At 39.7% G+C, this 15,877-nt stretch overlaps 2 protein-coding genes across 4 annotated transcripts in view; both read right to left on the minus strand.

Annotated features, from left to right (window-relative positions):
• Window positions 1-15,877, minus strand: part of LOC134754957 (small ribosomal subunit protein uS14m) — a 306,550-nt gene that overhangs the window by 102,328 nt on the left and 188,345 nt on the right. The gene's annotated exons all lie outside the window — the stretch shown is intronic.
• The window catches only part of LOC134754887 (folate transporter 1-like), a 48,601-nt gene that overhangs the window by 10,149 nt on the left and 22,575 nt on the right, over window positions 1-15,877 (minus strand). The window contains exons 5-7 of one of the 3 annotated variants that reach the window (XM_063691350.1): window positions 14,851-15,039; window positions 1,836-2,059; window positions 597-893 (exon numbers count right to left, since the gene is read on the minus strand). In XM_063691350.1, the coding sequence (XP_063547420.1) occupies window positions 653-893; window positions 1,836-2,059; window positions 14,851-15,039 (654 nt within the window). In that variant the 3' untranslated portion in view covers window positions 597-652. Of the gene's footprint in view, window positions 1-596; window positions 894-1,835; window positions 2,060-14,850; window positions 15,043-15,877 lie in introns of all 3 variants that reach the window. The other 2 variants (XM_063691351.1, XM_063691348.1) reach the window with 2 other exon arrangements.

Here is a 15,877-nt window from a genome sequence, read left to right on the forward strand (position 1 = left end):
TTTTATTACTTTTTTTATTCGAAATTTCCTTTTTATTCTTTAATATGTTCTCACTACTGAGGTGAAAAATTATGTGTGCAACACGAGAGCAAAATTATTTTACATCTCGTGTTTTTGAGTCTTTCGCTTTCTCGGGACTCAAAATAACTACTCGCAAGAAAAACCAACTTTCCTCTCTTGTTGCACAAATAACTATTTCGCTATTATAATAATCAAAAAATCGAAAACAAGCCAACCGATGGTAATGTAAATATCCAGTGGGGAAAATGGGGACTACGTGTGTATGGAGAAGCGGCCATCCACTAGCCGTGCGAACGAACTTGCGCGAAACTTCAATCTCGATGGGTAGGGTGACAGGTGTAATCTCCATATGTGTCGTTTTCAATCAAAAGGTACCACATTGTCGCTTGCCAAACGGACGCTGTGACGGGTTATTCGTATAAAGATACAATCAAATTTCGTCCTTAACCTTTTGATTGAAAACGTCACATATAATTTATAACCTAAAAACGCCAAATCTCGCAAAATTGAAATGTATTGAAATGACACCTGTTAGCGTACCCATAGAGTTAAAAATAGTATAAAGTGGAAGTTGCCTGCGGAAGTTGGTAGGAGCCGTCAGTAGTGGTGGTGGTGGTGGTGGTGGCAGGTGCTAGTGGTCGGCGGCGGGCTTCGTCTGGCGGCAGGTGTGCGCGGTCAAGGCCAGCAGCCAGCCCGCCGCCAGCAGCAGGTACAGCGCGCCGAGCGCCGCGTACATCACGTCGGGCTGCAGCGCCAGCGCCTGGTTCAGCACCAGCGTGAGCAGCGACTGCAGCACCGCGCCCACGAACATGTTGATGCCGAATATCAGCCCGAAACAACTCTCGTCGCTCAGCTGACTCGCTATCTTAGCACTGAAACCATATACATAACCATACAGCCAACCATACCCATACCATATATTCCTTGTATGTCGCTGGTTTGTTTTGGATATCCGATATCGAGTCACTTAGAGGAGTGATTCAATGAAGCATAGATGTATTCTGCCCCTGCACCCACCCTGTAGGGTGGCCCAAAAATACATTAAAATTACCTGTTAAGTGAACGCAAAATATGATTACATATTTACATATTTTACTCTTGGTCTTGCTACATCAATTGAGTGAAAAGCAATATTGCAACATTCCGTACATTGCAGTACGTCAGTCAGAATGACAGTAAAAGCCGGATAAGAGCATGTCAGGTTTGTCAGGGCATGCTTAGTTGCCCATTGGTTACTTGGTTTCGTACCTATATAGTTGCCCGTCCGTCACATACCTACCTACGTAGTGTTACTTCTGCGAATTGTAATAAAATTAATGTGCCAAAAAAATAGTGTACCCAGGTAGTACCACCGCGAATGTTTAAAGTTACATTTCCAAATAAACTAAATGAGCTTAAAACAAAAGCTTTTCCTCGTGGATTGTTATTATATTGCTTTTATTATGTTTCTAGACGTTATTACAATCATAATGCACAACGGCATTTTATATCTTAATTTTCGTTGCATGCGTGGCATTTTGCCAGTAGTCGCAGATGTATTGAACGCAATGAAGAGCCGTTGCTTCATTGAAGTGCGGAAACATTTTGTCAGAGATGCCTTCTCTTGTCCCTCAATGGTTTTATCTGACAGTTTTTACACAGCAATAAACGTTTAATCGTAATTATCCTATACCAATTCAAATCAGACACTCGAGTGTGCTCGTTATACGTTATTCGAGGGATGTACCTAGTCTAAGTGATTGGTTCAAAACGGTTTGCCGTATGAACAGCCTGATGCTGGTCTTTATGTGGCACGGTTAACGATAGGTACCAACCTGGCCATGGTGATGGTGAAGTGGAAGAGCGTCCCGAGCAGGCAGTAGCAGGCGTAGGAGAGGTAGATGTCGGGCACTAAGGCGGTGAGCAGCGCGGCGGCGGCCTGCGCGCCGGTGGCGGCGGCAACCAGCGCCGGCCGCTCCGCGCTCGCCGCCGCCAGCGCGCCCGCCGCGCCCGCCAGCGTTGTCACCGCTTCCACCGCCCCGTTGTAATCCACCTGCACCTAATCATGTTTAAGAGGAAAGGGGATGGCCGCTTCTCCATACAAACTTAGTCCCCATTTTCCTCTCTGGATATTGACATTATAGACAATATTTTTACATAATTTGATGTATGTTTGACTTTTTTAGATTTTTTGATAATTATAAAAATTAGGAGCGAAAAACAGATTTCATACCAATTTTAAAATGCTCCTAACTCTTATAATACTCAATAAAAAAAAACGAAAAAAAAACAAACGTAGGGGCATAGCCGTGGTTGATATACAACAAACTGTGTAAACATATTTTCAATAATCTTAATTTCCAGAGAGGAAAATGAGGACTACGTTTGTATGAAAAGGCGATTTCGCGCGAGTCCTCCACTTTCGTCTTAAAACCAACAGATTATCATAGAGTAACTTATACTAGAGCGGTACTGTCATAGTAAATTTTGTAACCCGTTTTTTTTTTTTTTTTTTTTTCTTCATCTATGTTGAAAGTTGTAGGTCCTCGCTTTCAGTACGGGCGGCCTACAACTCTTATTACTTTGTTTCTATTTTACATTTACATACATGTTAATTACTGAATATAAAATATTAATTAAATATATATTTATATACATATATAAGTACGATCTATTTATGTATTATTAAATTTCTTTAGTGAGTTTATTATTTTTGTGATAAAATTTTCGAACGATGTTTTTGTTGTTTCTTTTTCTATTATTTTAGATACATCATACGGGTCAATTTTATGCAGTTCGCAGAGAAACTCGTGGTCACTGCGGAAGTATGAATATTTGGGACAGTGTTTGAGTAGATGGTCGATAGTTTGTGGTGTCGTATCATCGCATGGGCAGGTATCAGTGTTAGTGATGTGGAAGCGTGCTAGGTAGGCTTTATGGTATCCATGACCGGTAAGTATTTGAGTGAGTTGGAAGGTGAGTGACATATGCTTGCGAAGTGTTGTTACATGAGTAAGTGTAGGCAGATGCTGCTTTGTGTGGGTTCCTGTTATACTGTTCATGTATATTTGTTCATGTTTTCCTATTATAGTTGTATGTAGGTTCTTTTTATGAAAGGATAGGGGAAATCTGCAGAAATCGGGTCTTCTGTGTAATGAGGCCGCGTGTTTGGCGGCTGCGTCTGCTACCTCATTGCCGTGAAGGCCGGCGTGGGCTTTAATCCAGCAAAAATGAATTTCACCTGCTCGTTGGATTTGACAAATTAATTTATGGATATTGTTTATCGTTCTGTTTGTGCTGCTGCGTTTTGCAACTTCTTGCAGCGCAGATTTTGAGTCTGAGAAAATAGTGGCTTTTTCGAGACGCAGTATGATGCATTCTTGACACGCTCCTTCTATAGCAACACATTCAGCCTGAAAAACTGTACAGCTCTTATGTAGCTTAATTTTTTTAGTTCTGTCGCTTCCATCAGGATAGTGTATAACGAATGCCCCTCCTACTCCTTCATCGTGCTTGCTTCCATCAGTGTAGATTCTGTGCATGTCTGACGTATAATAAGGTTCTAAGTCGTTTTCTGTATGTATGTCGGTTATATTTATAGTAATTCTGTCTGCGGCGTGTAATAAGTCAGTCACCGGTACTCTCTTGTCATATAGGTATATTATGTCATCTGGTAGGTATTCTGTCAGTCTAGTTCGTTTAACAGTTTCGATGGAAGCAATTTCTTGCACTTTAAGCGGAAGAGGCGTGAGTCCAGCTAGCGCGATCGATTGTACGGTTGGGAGAGTTCGAAAACCATGAATAATTTTGATAGCAAAGCCACGCTGCAAGCTTAGAAGTGCACTGTAGAGAAATTGGTTGTTATATGTTGCGTGAGTCCGATGTAAGTGCCCAGTTTTTTCCTTATTGCAATGCATGCTTTTGTTCTATTGGTGGCGTCTGAATGTTGGTATAAATCGTATCCATTTATGCAGCTTAATTTATTATTTTTGCCAACATATGGTTCTGATATTATGATTATATCATGTTCTTTTTCAGCGACATTATGTTTCATTTCTTTGGTTGCTGCATAGCCACGTCCAAGATTACATTGTAATACTGTGAGAGAGGATTTTCTTTGATTTGTACTTTGTGGGGGGCCCTTAACAGTATCGAATTGCCGCTCGGGCTATACGATCCCATTTTTGCCATTCTGGGCAAGTCTGGCTATAGGCTGGGTGATCATGTTGGTTTCCATTTTCTTTGCAGTTGGTGCAACATAGCGTAGCTGTGTTTCTTGGGCAACTTCTGGTATCATGGCTCTCTGCACAATAACCACATCGCATTTCTAAGCTGCATTCAGTTGCACGGTGTCCGTAACCTAGACAGTGATAGCACTGTAGAACCGGTGATTGGTCAACAGCTCGTACCGATTGATATCCAATCCGCACTTTTTGATTTTGCATAGCCGCCCAGACTTGTGGACTAGTTTCAACAATAACATTTTTAATTGCATCATTTCGTCCCCTTACGCAACGTATATATTTAATGTGTAAATATGTCTTCTTTTCTGATGGTCCCTAGGATTCTGTGATTCTGCTTATTTAGAGCATCAACAATTTTTTCACTGGCGTATTCTGGAATAACCCCGATTATTTTTATTGAGGGATTCTTTATTTGAGGGGTGTCTACAGTTATTCCGTTCGTTTTTTGTCTAATAACAGAGCTTAGCTTTTGTTGATCTTGTTCTGAGTCACATGAAATTACCACTTTCTTTTTCTTCGTCGTCCGAATTCCCTGCACTCCAATACCTATTTCCGCGATGTTGACCTTTTGTTTTATTTCATTGATGATATCATTTCCTTCAATGTTTGGATCCACTGACTCTAGTATAACTGCATAGCTGGTTGTTTGGGCATTTATTAAGCTTGTAAGATGTGCAGTGTCAGAATTAGACTGGACTTTGGTTGGCTTAAACGATCGTGGGCTCGTGCTTGTGGCTCGTGTTGCAGCTGCGTATGAGATAAATTGTCGGTGTTGCTGCTCCGTTTGTTGGCCGTCCGGCTTGCTTACATATCCACGTGGAAACGGCGCCGCAGGGGTAGGGTGACTTGTTTGTAGTTCTCTTATTTCTTTTTTGAAGTTGATCATTTGCTGATGGATCTCATTTATATGCGAGAGACCGCTTGTTTGCATTATACCAATTTCCTTTTGTAACTCGGTAATTGGTTTCCTCACCTCTATTTCCAAAATGTTTTCGAGGTTATTACAGCCAAGTTCTTGGTTCACAGGTTTAAATTGGGTAAGAATGTTTGGTAGTTTTTTGACCATATGTATTTGTTTCTCCATTAGAACGAGTATGGCCCGTTTGTTCGACGCAGTGAGGTATTTTTCACCCAGGAGTTCACTGGTCAGGTTTGATATATTTTCTGTAATGTCTGAGTACATTTGCAAGTTGTTGATCATTGCATATTTTGTCTCGGTTACTCTTGAGTCCTCTTTTTCACTGCCCTCCAGTTTATGTTTTTGCTTCTTGGTGTTGTTGCTCATGGTGACGAAATCTGGTATGTTCATACTCTCTGTAGTTCCAGACAGAACTGTTGGTTGCTCGTGCCAGTTTTGGTCTATGTTAATTGGGCTGCGTTGTTCCAAAGTAAGCGCACTTACCTGTTCAGTGTCTACTGCATCTGGGTCAATAATAAATGTTTGGTTGGCGGGGTCCCCTAGGTCAGAGTTATGGGGGCGGAGTGACTGATCTTCATCTTTTGCTCCCCTAATAAACTCATCAGGTATTTCTGAGGACTGGCCCAATGATGGGAGGTGTTTTTTCCGTGAATTAGGCGGGGTGCGATGCATTGTTTGTAACTTGTATTCGTAAGAAAATCAAATCAACAATACGTAATACCTATTGACAGGAGCAAACAATTTCGTTACGCACGCATTTTACTTTGTGGTCGTAAAAACTCCGTCTAGATAATATTAGTACGTTTCACCGGTTTATAATTGTTCATAAGTATCACGTTTTTTCACAAATTTATCACTGTTTTACAATAAAATCATTTATTTTAGCACTCATAATAAACATACGTGACATTGACATTTCTGACATTTGAAATAAAACATTTGTAACCCCAGTAAATTCACTGCCATCTGTCGACACACTTTAAAACTAAAAATAAATATTTATAAAAATTCGATAAAATGTATTTAAATATGGATAAATGTTTTTTTTATTTGCATTAATTATTTTTATGATTTTGACCCATGTTCTTTCACTGATATGCGTTAAAATTGTTAAATAACAAACGAAACCGTCAACGCCATCTATACGACAGTAGGCCAAAGCTAGTAGCGCCCTCTGAACGAGAATCAAATTTTCTTGATTTTCGTGGCACGTTTTTTCCTTAGACTGTATCCATCTATTACGGAGTTATATCTATCTTTGAGATTATATAATATGCATGGCCCCTCTCTCAACAGAATTTTAACTCAGGAACCGAATAAAAATCGGTAATTAGTGATTTATGTTTCTTAAAATATAGCATACAGATAGAGCATAGATAGGTACCTATCGAATGATAATGACATGTTTTTTAAATTAAGACGATTGTATCGCCGCCTGTGTTAAGTTTAGCGCGTTTATCCTATAAATAAATAACCATATCGTACTTGCAACTCGCTTTCCAGTTTAAATACTTATACCTTATACCAGTTTCTGAGTTTCATCGAAATCCGTTAAGCCGTTTTAAGGCGGTTCCCTGAGCCGGAAGGCGAAAAATTTCCTTATATGATCATGTTTTTCTAAGAGGCGTTGATATTCGTGGACGTGGAAAAAATATATGCAGTTCTTGACTATATTATCTTTAACAACATAGCTTCCGATACACGAATTATGACACTTCGCTCGATACAATTAATTCCCAAAGTAACCTCTAACTCGGACTTTTAATGCTACTTTACTCGGTTATTTATTATGTGATACTAATAAACTAAAAGAGAAGAAAAAACAATCATAACTTAAATAGTAATTTTATATAAACTTTTGGTTTTAATGTAAACTATAGGTACCTAAACAGTTGGCATCTTGGCTAGGCACCCTTGTCATCTAGAAAGCGAAAGACACAAGGAACGCGTTTCTACGACCCATTTTAGAGGCCAGCTACAGATTTGGTTTTAATGTAAATTATATTCTAGGTACCTAAACGGTTGGCATCTTGGCTAGGCACCTTGGTCATCTGGAAAGCGAAAGACATAAGGAACGCGTTTCTACTACCCATTTTAGAGGCCAGCTACAGATTTGGTTTTAATGTAAATTATATTATAGATACCTAAACGGTTGGCATCTTGGCTAGGCACTTTGGTCATCTGGAAAGGGAAAGACATACGGAACCCGTTTCTACTACCCATCCAGAGGCCAGCTACAGATTTGGTTTTAATGTAAACTATAGGTACCTAAACGGTTGGCATCTTGGCTAGGCACCCTGGTCATCTAGAAAGCGAAAGACACAAGGAACGCGTTTCTATGACCCATTTTAGAGGCCAGCTACAGATTTGGTTTTAATGTAAATTATATTCTAGGTACCTAAACGGTTGGCATCTTGGCTAGACACCTTGGTCATCTGGAAAGGAAAAGACATAAGGAACCCGTTTCTACTACCCATTCAGAGGCCAGCTACAGATTTGGTTTTAATGTAAACTATAGGTACCTAAACGGTTGGCATCTTGGCTAGGCACCCTGGTCATCTAGAAAGCGAAATACACAAGGAACGCGTTTCTATGACCCATTTCAGAGGCCAGCTACCGATTTGTCGGTGCAGCGTGATTTATACGTCTTTTAAAATATTTAAATTTAAGGGAAAATAGGTCCTATAGTTATGATTTTTTTTTATGGGTTCACATAAAGTTAGAGTTTGCTATAATATTATTTTGAGGGCAAAATATAAGTACAATTTGCGATAAAAAAATATAATGCGACCCTGTTTTCACCGAAAAAATGAAGAAAACTCGGAAGGTATTTTATCAATTTTTTTTAATGAATCTTTGATTTTCAATCATTTCAGCCCCTCGTACAAGATATGGTGAATTGAATTGTAATCATTCATGTACCAAATGATTCTTGTTTACTGCAAAATTGGCAACCGAAACGACACTTCTCACTGCAAATTTTGAAAAATACTCCCAGGGAAACTCATTTATTTTAGGTTTAAAAAGAGAAAATGAAAACTTTAACTATTTCAGCCGCTAGTTTAGGAAATGATTATTTAAGAACGTTAACAGTTTTTGAATAAATACTAATAGTTACGTCGTAATGTTGAATGAAAAAGGAAGCATTTTGCAAAATACGCTCGTTTGTAGGAATAAGGCCTCTTAAAATTCATCAATAAGCAGCGATTGCTTTTATTTCCAGCAGTCAAAAGCGTCTGGTGCTCTCACTGAAAAACAATAAAAGAATACGCTCGGTAAGTCGGTACGAAAGTTACCGAAAACTTCACCGCATTGACCGTACCAAGACCGTATCCGCCGTACCACGAGTCACTGACAGTGTCAACAACTCAAAACTGACATATACAAACAGCAACACTCCCAATGAGGTGGGCAACTGTCGAAGGTTTGCAGAGATGGCGCCATCATAGCTGCCATCAAGGCTGGCATACAGGGTATTAAAAAAACAAAAATTTGACACAATTCTAGGGATTGACGGGGCAAGCTATGCTGGCGCCATCTGCTAATTATTTCGACCAGCCAACCCCATTGTACATCGGTGCACCTAATAAATTAAATAACATAAGATAATTGTTAATGTCAACAACAAAAATAAAGAGTATATATATATATATATTGATGTCTATGATATTTGTCTGTCAATGTGAAAACAAATGAAGGTGTTTTTTAGATTGTATGAGACGCCATTGTGATGTAGTCTTACTTAAAGAATAATATAATATTTTGGTGTTTAAACTAACTTTTCTTTCCTGCCTGGAGCCCTAATCCTAACAGGTTACGGGCCCTTGCACGGAAAGTGGTAGAGAAGTAAAATTACGACAAATTTTACGCACATTAGTGTCGTCGGTTCTAACAAGCCGAACAAGAAGAAGTAAGTCGTAATGGAGAAACTGGAGAGCAGCAGGGCCGTAATACTCGGCGAAAATAATTGGCTAGCATGGAAGCTACAAACTAGTATCGTGTTGAAAGCGAGAAAATTATATAAGGTAGTGACAGAGGTGTCTTCGGAGACAAGTACAGCAGCGGAGAAAGAAAAATGGGACGATTTAGACAGAAAGGCCCAAGAAGTTATTGTTTTAAGAGTGGAAGAGGGAGTTTTAAACTATTTAGCAACATGCGAGACCGCAAAGGAAATGTGGGACAAGTTAGTCACTGTTTACGATTCTAAGTTGAAGGTGGGCATCCATTTAGTACAGCAGAAGTTTTACAACCTTAAATATGAAGCGCCCATGGCAAAATATCTGTCAACGGTTGATGAAATCGTTAATAAACTGAAGTTAATGCAGGAAGAAATTTCAGAGAAGATGGTTATAACTAAGATTCTCATGAGCCTACCAGAGTGCTACAAGCACTTTATTTCTGCATGGGAGTCAGTCGCAACAGATGAGCGGACTTTGAAGAATCTTCAAGCGCGTTTAATGGTGGAGGAGGAACGCAACGGAGCTAGTAAAGCTCAAGCCGAAACCACGTCCACCGCACTTCTGAGCAAACATAACAACGGAAGAGTCATCAAGAAGGGTGATAAAGGTGAAAGTTTAAAATGTTTTGAGTGTGGAAAGGTGGGACATTTTAAGAATGACTGTAGAAATAGAAAATGTAATTATTGCGGAAAGGTAGGGCACCTTTTTAAAGATTGCAGGGCAAGACAACACTTAAGAGTATCGAGGGCTCCTAATGCCTACATCATGGAGAGCTCTTGGACTGGACGTGCATTTGTGATGGATTCGGGAGCCAGCAAGCACATGTGCAAATCCAGGAAGCTCTTCTCTAAACTCACAGAGGTGGTAAATAGATGGGTTACTGTTGGTGACGGCAACCAAATAAAGGTATGTGGTGTTGGTTCTATAGAACTGAAAGCAAACAATGGCTGTGAATCATAGAGTAACTTATACTAGAGCGGTACTGTCATAGTAAATTTTGTAACCCCAGTAAATTCACTGCCATCTGTCGACACACTTTAAAACTAAAAATGAAGATTTGTAAAAATACGATAAAATGTATTTAAATATGGGCAAATGGTTTTTTTTATTTGCATTAATTACTTTTAAGATTTTGACCCATGTTCTTTCACTGATATGCGTTAAAATTGTTAAATAACAAACGAAACCGTCAACGCCATCTATACGACAGTAGGCCAAAGCTAGTAGCGCCCTCTGATCGAGAATCAAATTTTCTTGATTTTCGAGGCACGTTTTTTCCTTAGACTGTATCCATCTATTACGGAGTTATATCTATCTTTGCTGTGAATATATAGACTCAGTATTGTTAGATGTGTTGTATGTGCCAGAACTTAAAGTAAACCTATTCTCATTAATTTGTGCCTTTGACAATGGGTATAAGTTGATTTCGGGTAGTAAGATATGTAAGTTTGCTAGACGGGGCCAAGTAACATGCACTTCATATCGCAAGGAAAATTTATTTTTAATGGATTTCGAGTTTAATGAAACAGTAGCTTTGGCAACCACTAGAAGCGTCAATGAATGGCATAGTATCTTGGCTCACCAGAATCATACCCAGGTAAAAGATGTATTGAGTAAAAATAATGTAAAACTTGAAGGGTTGACTGAGCAATGTGTACCTTGTATTAAAGGAAAGCAGTATAGGTTACCATTCAGCAATAGCGCAAATCGGGCAAGTGCCCCTGGGGAATTGATTCATATGGATTTGTGTGGACCAATGGAAGAGAGGTCCATAGGTGGGTCTCTATATTTCTTGTTGTGTAAGGATGACTACAGTAGCTATCGCTTTGTATATTTTTTGAAACAGAAGTCAGAGACAAAAGAGAGGATCGAAACACTCATTAAAAGTTTGAAAATGAGTCGAGACATAAAATTAAAACTGTTAGGAGTGACCGTGGAACAGAGTTTATGAATAAAGATGTTATGGATTTGTTTAACAGGAATGGCATCACTCATCAAACATCTGTCAGCTACACACCAGAGCAAAATTCACGGGCCGAAAGAGAAATGCGTACTTTAGTAGAAGCAGGAAGGACAATGTTACAGGAAGCTCTACTAGGAAAACAACTTTGGGCTGAGGCAGTGAGTACAGCTGCATATGTGATCAACCGGACCGGACCAAGTAAGGTACCTAATAAGACACCATACGAGCTGATGTATAACAAAGAATTCGACATAAATACATTGCATAAATTTGGTTCAGAGGTGTACATCCATATACCAAAACAGAAACGTCTTAAATGGGATGCAAAAAGTAAGCATGGTATTTTTGTGGGATATGGAGAGTACAGTAAGGGGTATAGAATTTGGGAACCTAATACAACTATAGTTGATAGATACAGAGATGTTACATTTATAAAAGACGTTACAGAGGAGTGTGACGAAAAGAAGAAGAGCAAGACAATAAAAGAAGGAACAAAGAGTGACTGTATTTTCCAGGCGTGCATAAGTGAAGACGAAGAAAAACAAGAAAAACAGTCATCATCTGCTGAAGAGTTACATGATATTTCTAGATATGAAACCCCAGATGAAAACCAAATTGTGGAAGATGAAAATACAGAAATTGGACCTGATGCAGGACATAAAAATAATGCAATAGGTCGAGGAACTAGGACTAGACAGATAACCCAGCCTAAGCGTTTTGATGATTATGTTTTGGGTTTTACAGCAGTTAATGAAGAAGGTCAACTCACTTATAAGAATGCTATAGAAGGAAGTGACAAAAACAAGTGGAATGGGGCCATACAAGCAGAGTTTGATGCTCTAGAACAGAATGACACTTGGATAGAGACTGTTTTACCAGCGGGAAAGAAGGCTACTGACACCAAATGGGTCTTTAAAATAAAGAAAGGTGAAAATGGGAAGCAACAACATAAGGCGAGACTGGTGGTTAGAGGTTTTCAACAAGAAGATAGATTCGATCACACAGAGATTTATGCACCAGTGGCTAGACTACCAACTTTGAGAATCCTACTTGCAGTTGCATGCAAATATAAACTGAAGCTTTTACAGATGGACGTAAAGAGTGCCTTTCTGTATGGAGACATACAAGAGGACGTATATTTGAAAAGACCTGAAGGAATGACAGAAGGCAGTAAAGTGCTTAAACTGCAACGATCGCTATACGGATTAAAGAGATCACCGAAGATGTGGAACAACAAATTCAATGATTTCATGATTAAGGAAGGGTTTCTAAGAAGTGAAGCGGATTGTTGCCTGTACTACAAGAGCAAAGAAAGAATTTATGTACTGATATATGTGGATGATATTCTTATTTTAGGGAAAAATACAGAGCAGATAAACCAATTAAAAATGGCACTGGAAACACGTTTTGAAATGAAAAGTCTCGGTGAAAATAATCTGAAATATCTCGGAATAAACATAATAAATAATAATGACACCATAGAGTTAAACCAAAAGCAATATATAGAAGAAATTTTAAAGAAGTACAAAATGGAAGAATGCAACATCATAGCGACACCTATTGAAGTGGGTCTTGAACTAAATTTGGAACCATCAAATGATGATGAGATGACAAGGAAATGCAGAGGACTCATAGGAAGTCTCATGTATGTATAGGTAATGCTAGGCACGAGGCCAGATATATGTTTCGCTCTAAACTACCATTCAAGATTTCAGTCGATGGGATCTTCTGGATTATGGAAAGCACTGAAAAGAATTCTTAGATACTTGAAAGGAACCATGGATGCTAAACTTATTTTCAAAGCTACTGAAGAAGCACCGCTGTTGGGATACACGGACGCTGACTGGGCGGGAGACAAGGCGGACCGAAAGTCTACATCAGGATATGTAATGAAGGTTTTCGGTTGCACAGCATCATGGGGTTGTTCAAAACAACAATGTGTCTCCCTTTCTTCAACCGAATCGGAATACGTAGCTTTGGGGAAGGGGGTCACGGAGGCGTGCTGGATACGTAACCTCCTTCTGGAGTTAGGGCTGCTTATTCAAAATTTTAAAATATACATTGATAATCAGTCGGCTATTCATGTTGCAAATAATGTAGATAAAAAGAGACTTAAACATATAGACTTAAAATACCACTTTGTTAAACAAAAGGTGACTGAAGGTTTATTGTTATTAGAACACATTCCAACAAGTCAACAATTGGCTGACCTGTTTGCAAAAGCGTTGGGAAAAGTGACTTTTAGAGACCTGTGTTCTCAAATAGGTGTGAGTGGTAATTTTTAACTTAAACACAGACTGGTAAAGTGTTCTTTTAGTTTATATATTTTGCTGATGTTTTTTGTTTGAAGGACTTCTAAAGTATTCCTTCAGTTTATAGTTTCTCTGCTGTCGGTACCTAGCTTCTTTTGTTGAGGAAGGGTGTTAATGTCAACAACAAGAATAAAGAGTATAGACTTGATGTCTATGATATTTGCCTGTCAATGTGAAAACATATGAAGGTGTTTTTTTTAGATTGTATGAGACGCCATTGTGATGTAGTCTTACTTAAAGAATAATATAGTATTTTGGTGTTTAAACTAGCTTTTCTTTCCTGCCTGGAGCCCTAATCCTAACAATAATGATCGTCCTTTTCTCCCACACGGCATCTAAACTACAACACATGCTACAAGATCTCAGCACAGCGAGCCTTGAGGTTGGACTCACAATGAACAGAGCGAAAACTCAGTTGATGACCAATGGAGCAAAACACAGGGTCACGGTAGATGGGCAGGATATACAGTATGTTGATGAGTACATTTACTTGGGCCAGATAGCCTCCTTCGAAAACAGGCCAACCATAGAGGTCAATAGACGTATTGACAACGCCTGGAAGAGCTTCTGGTCCATGAAGGCGCTATTGAAGGGCGACCTTCCCCTGTGTCTCAAGCGCAAACTCATCGACATGTGTATCCTGCCTATCCTAACCTACGGTGCTCAAACATGGTCATTAACTGAGGCGTTAAAGTCCAAACTCAAGGTTTGCCAGCGAGCGATGGAGCGCAGTATACTAGGTGTTCGCAGAACTGATAGAATAAGAAACACGGAACTGCGCTCCAGAACTCGAGTTGTAGATGTAGGTGTCCAGACCGCTAAGCTTAAGTGGGACTGGGCTGGGCATGTCTGCCGCATTTTATCCGGATTGGCGGGACACTACAAACGACAGGGTCGAGTGGAGGAAACGAGGGGAGGCCTTTGCCCAGCAGTGGGACACTAAATTATGCTAGTTAAAAAAAAAACAATACATACACCATCGCAGACTTTTTTGTAGATCAATGAAAGAGAGACAATTCAGCCATAGATATATATTGTGTTGTTATATCTCAAACGGATTGGGCAGCGTTTTCGATTAAAGCTAGCCAGCGTGATTTTTTTCTGACTTTATTAGCTAATATCGTCATATTTCAACCCAACACAACACAACCTTAACAAATTATACGCCTTAACCTTCTTCAAGAATCACATATGCACAGGTAAAAACCGCAAAAAACCGTTCAGTAGTTTTCACTGAAATTATTACGATTTACTTACTTCTCGCTTAATATTTGTGACAAAATACGGGCCTATAGTTGCAATGCAACCGCTGTGTGGCGCTGTCGTCGTGCACGGTCGACGGTCCCATCCCATTGAAACTTCCATTCCGTTAGGACTTGGTATTACATATTAGATACTTCCTTTTAATGTAGGTAACAACGATACGTATAGATAAGCCCCAAGAGAAGCTAACCTTGTGTTCGTCGTGCTGCTGGATCTGCTGCCAGAGCAACTGCATGTAGGACTGCACGTGCGTGAAGAGCGCGAGCGCGGCGGCGTACAGCGCCGACCAGGCCAGCACGCGCGGGCGCCAGTACGCGGAGCGCGCGTGCAACGACACCAGCCGCGCCGCCGTTGACACGTTCGCCGTGAACGACTGCTTCTGCTAATTGATTAGTGTAGGGCCTGAGTGGACGCTCGAGTTAGGCGTGCAGCCGTGCAGCGGGGCGACGCACAAATGCAAACGTAATAACGTATAGGAGCGGGTTTAGTGCACGTTGCTCACATCACTTGTAAGCCCGACGCGACGCCACGCTGTACGCCCCGTCGAACGCTCCGCTTCGAGCGTCCACTCAGGCCTTACACTTATAGTTACTGTATGCATTCATGGCCAGATGCACCAACAACAAGCGTAGATTTTTAACCGATTTCAAAAAAGGAGGAGGTTATCAATTCAACCGCATTTTTTTTGTATGTAGGTTACCTCAGAACTCCATCATTTCTGATGAAACGATCTATACAAATGACGCCAAATAGCGGGTTGGGTTATTTATAGTAATAAGAAATTTTATTTTCAAAAACATAAAAATAAAGACAATAGCTATTGGTTTCTAGATTTTATAATGAAAAACTACAGCATATTTTTTGATAGGTATTACAAGAAAACATTATACTCATCTTCGATTATAAACCATAAGCCAACTGAGTTAGTCGGCTTTCCCGACTAATCGGTACATCCCTAACAATTATAATACAACATACATAACAATTATTTGATTTTACCTAATTTTGCATTATACCTATTAGAGGTTTTTGTTATGTAATCCTACAGTATAAGCATTAGGGATAAGTCGGGGCACTCGCGTCTTCATGTCGAAAACTGCTCAAAATATTTTACTCCACAATGATCTCCGAACGCGACTGACTCGTAACTTTATGTCTAAATCTCAAGGAAGTTAGGTATTTAAAATTGCCAGTGTCAAGGCCAAATTTATTTTATA

Source organism: Cydia strobilella, chromosome Z, assembly GCF_947568885.1.
Source record: "Cydia strobilella chromosome Z, ilCydStro3.1, whole genome shotgun sequence".
Lineage (NCBI taxonomy): Eukaryota > Metazoa > Arthropoda > Insecta > Lepidoptera > Tortricidae > Cydia > Cydia strobilella.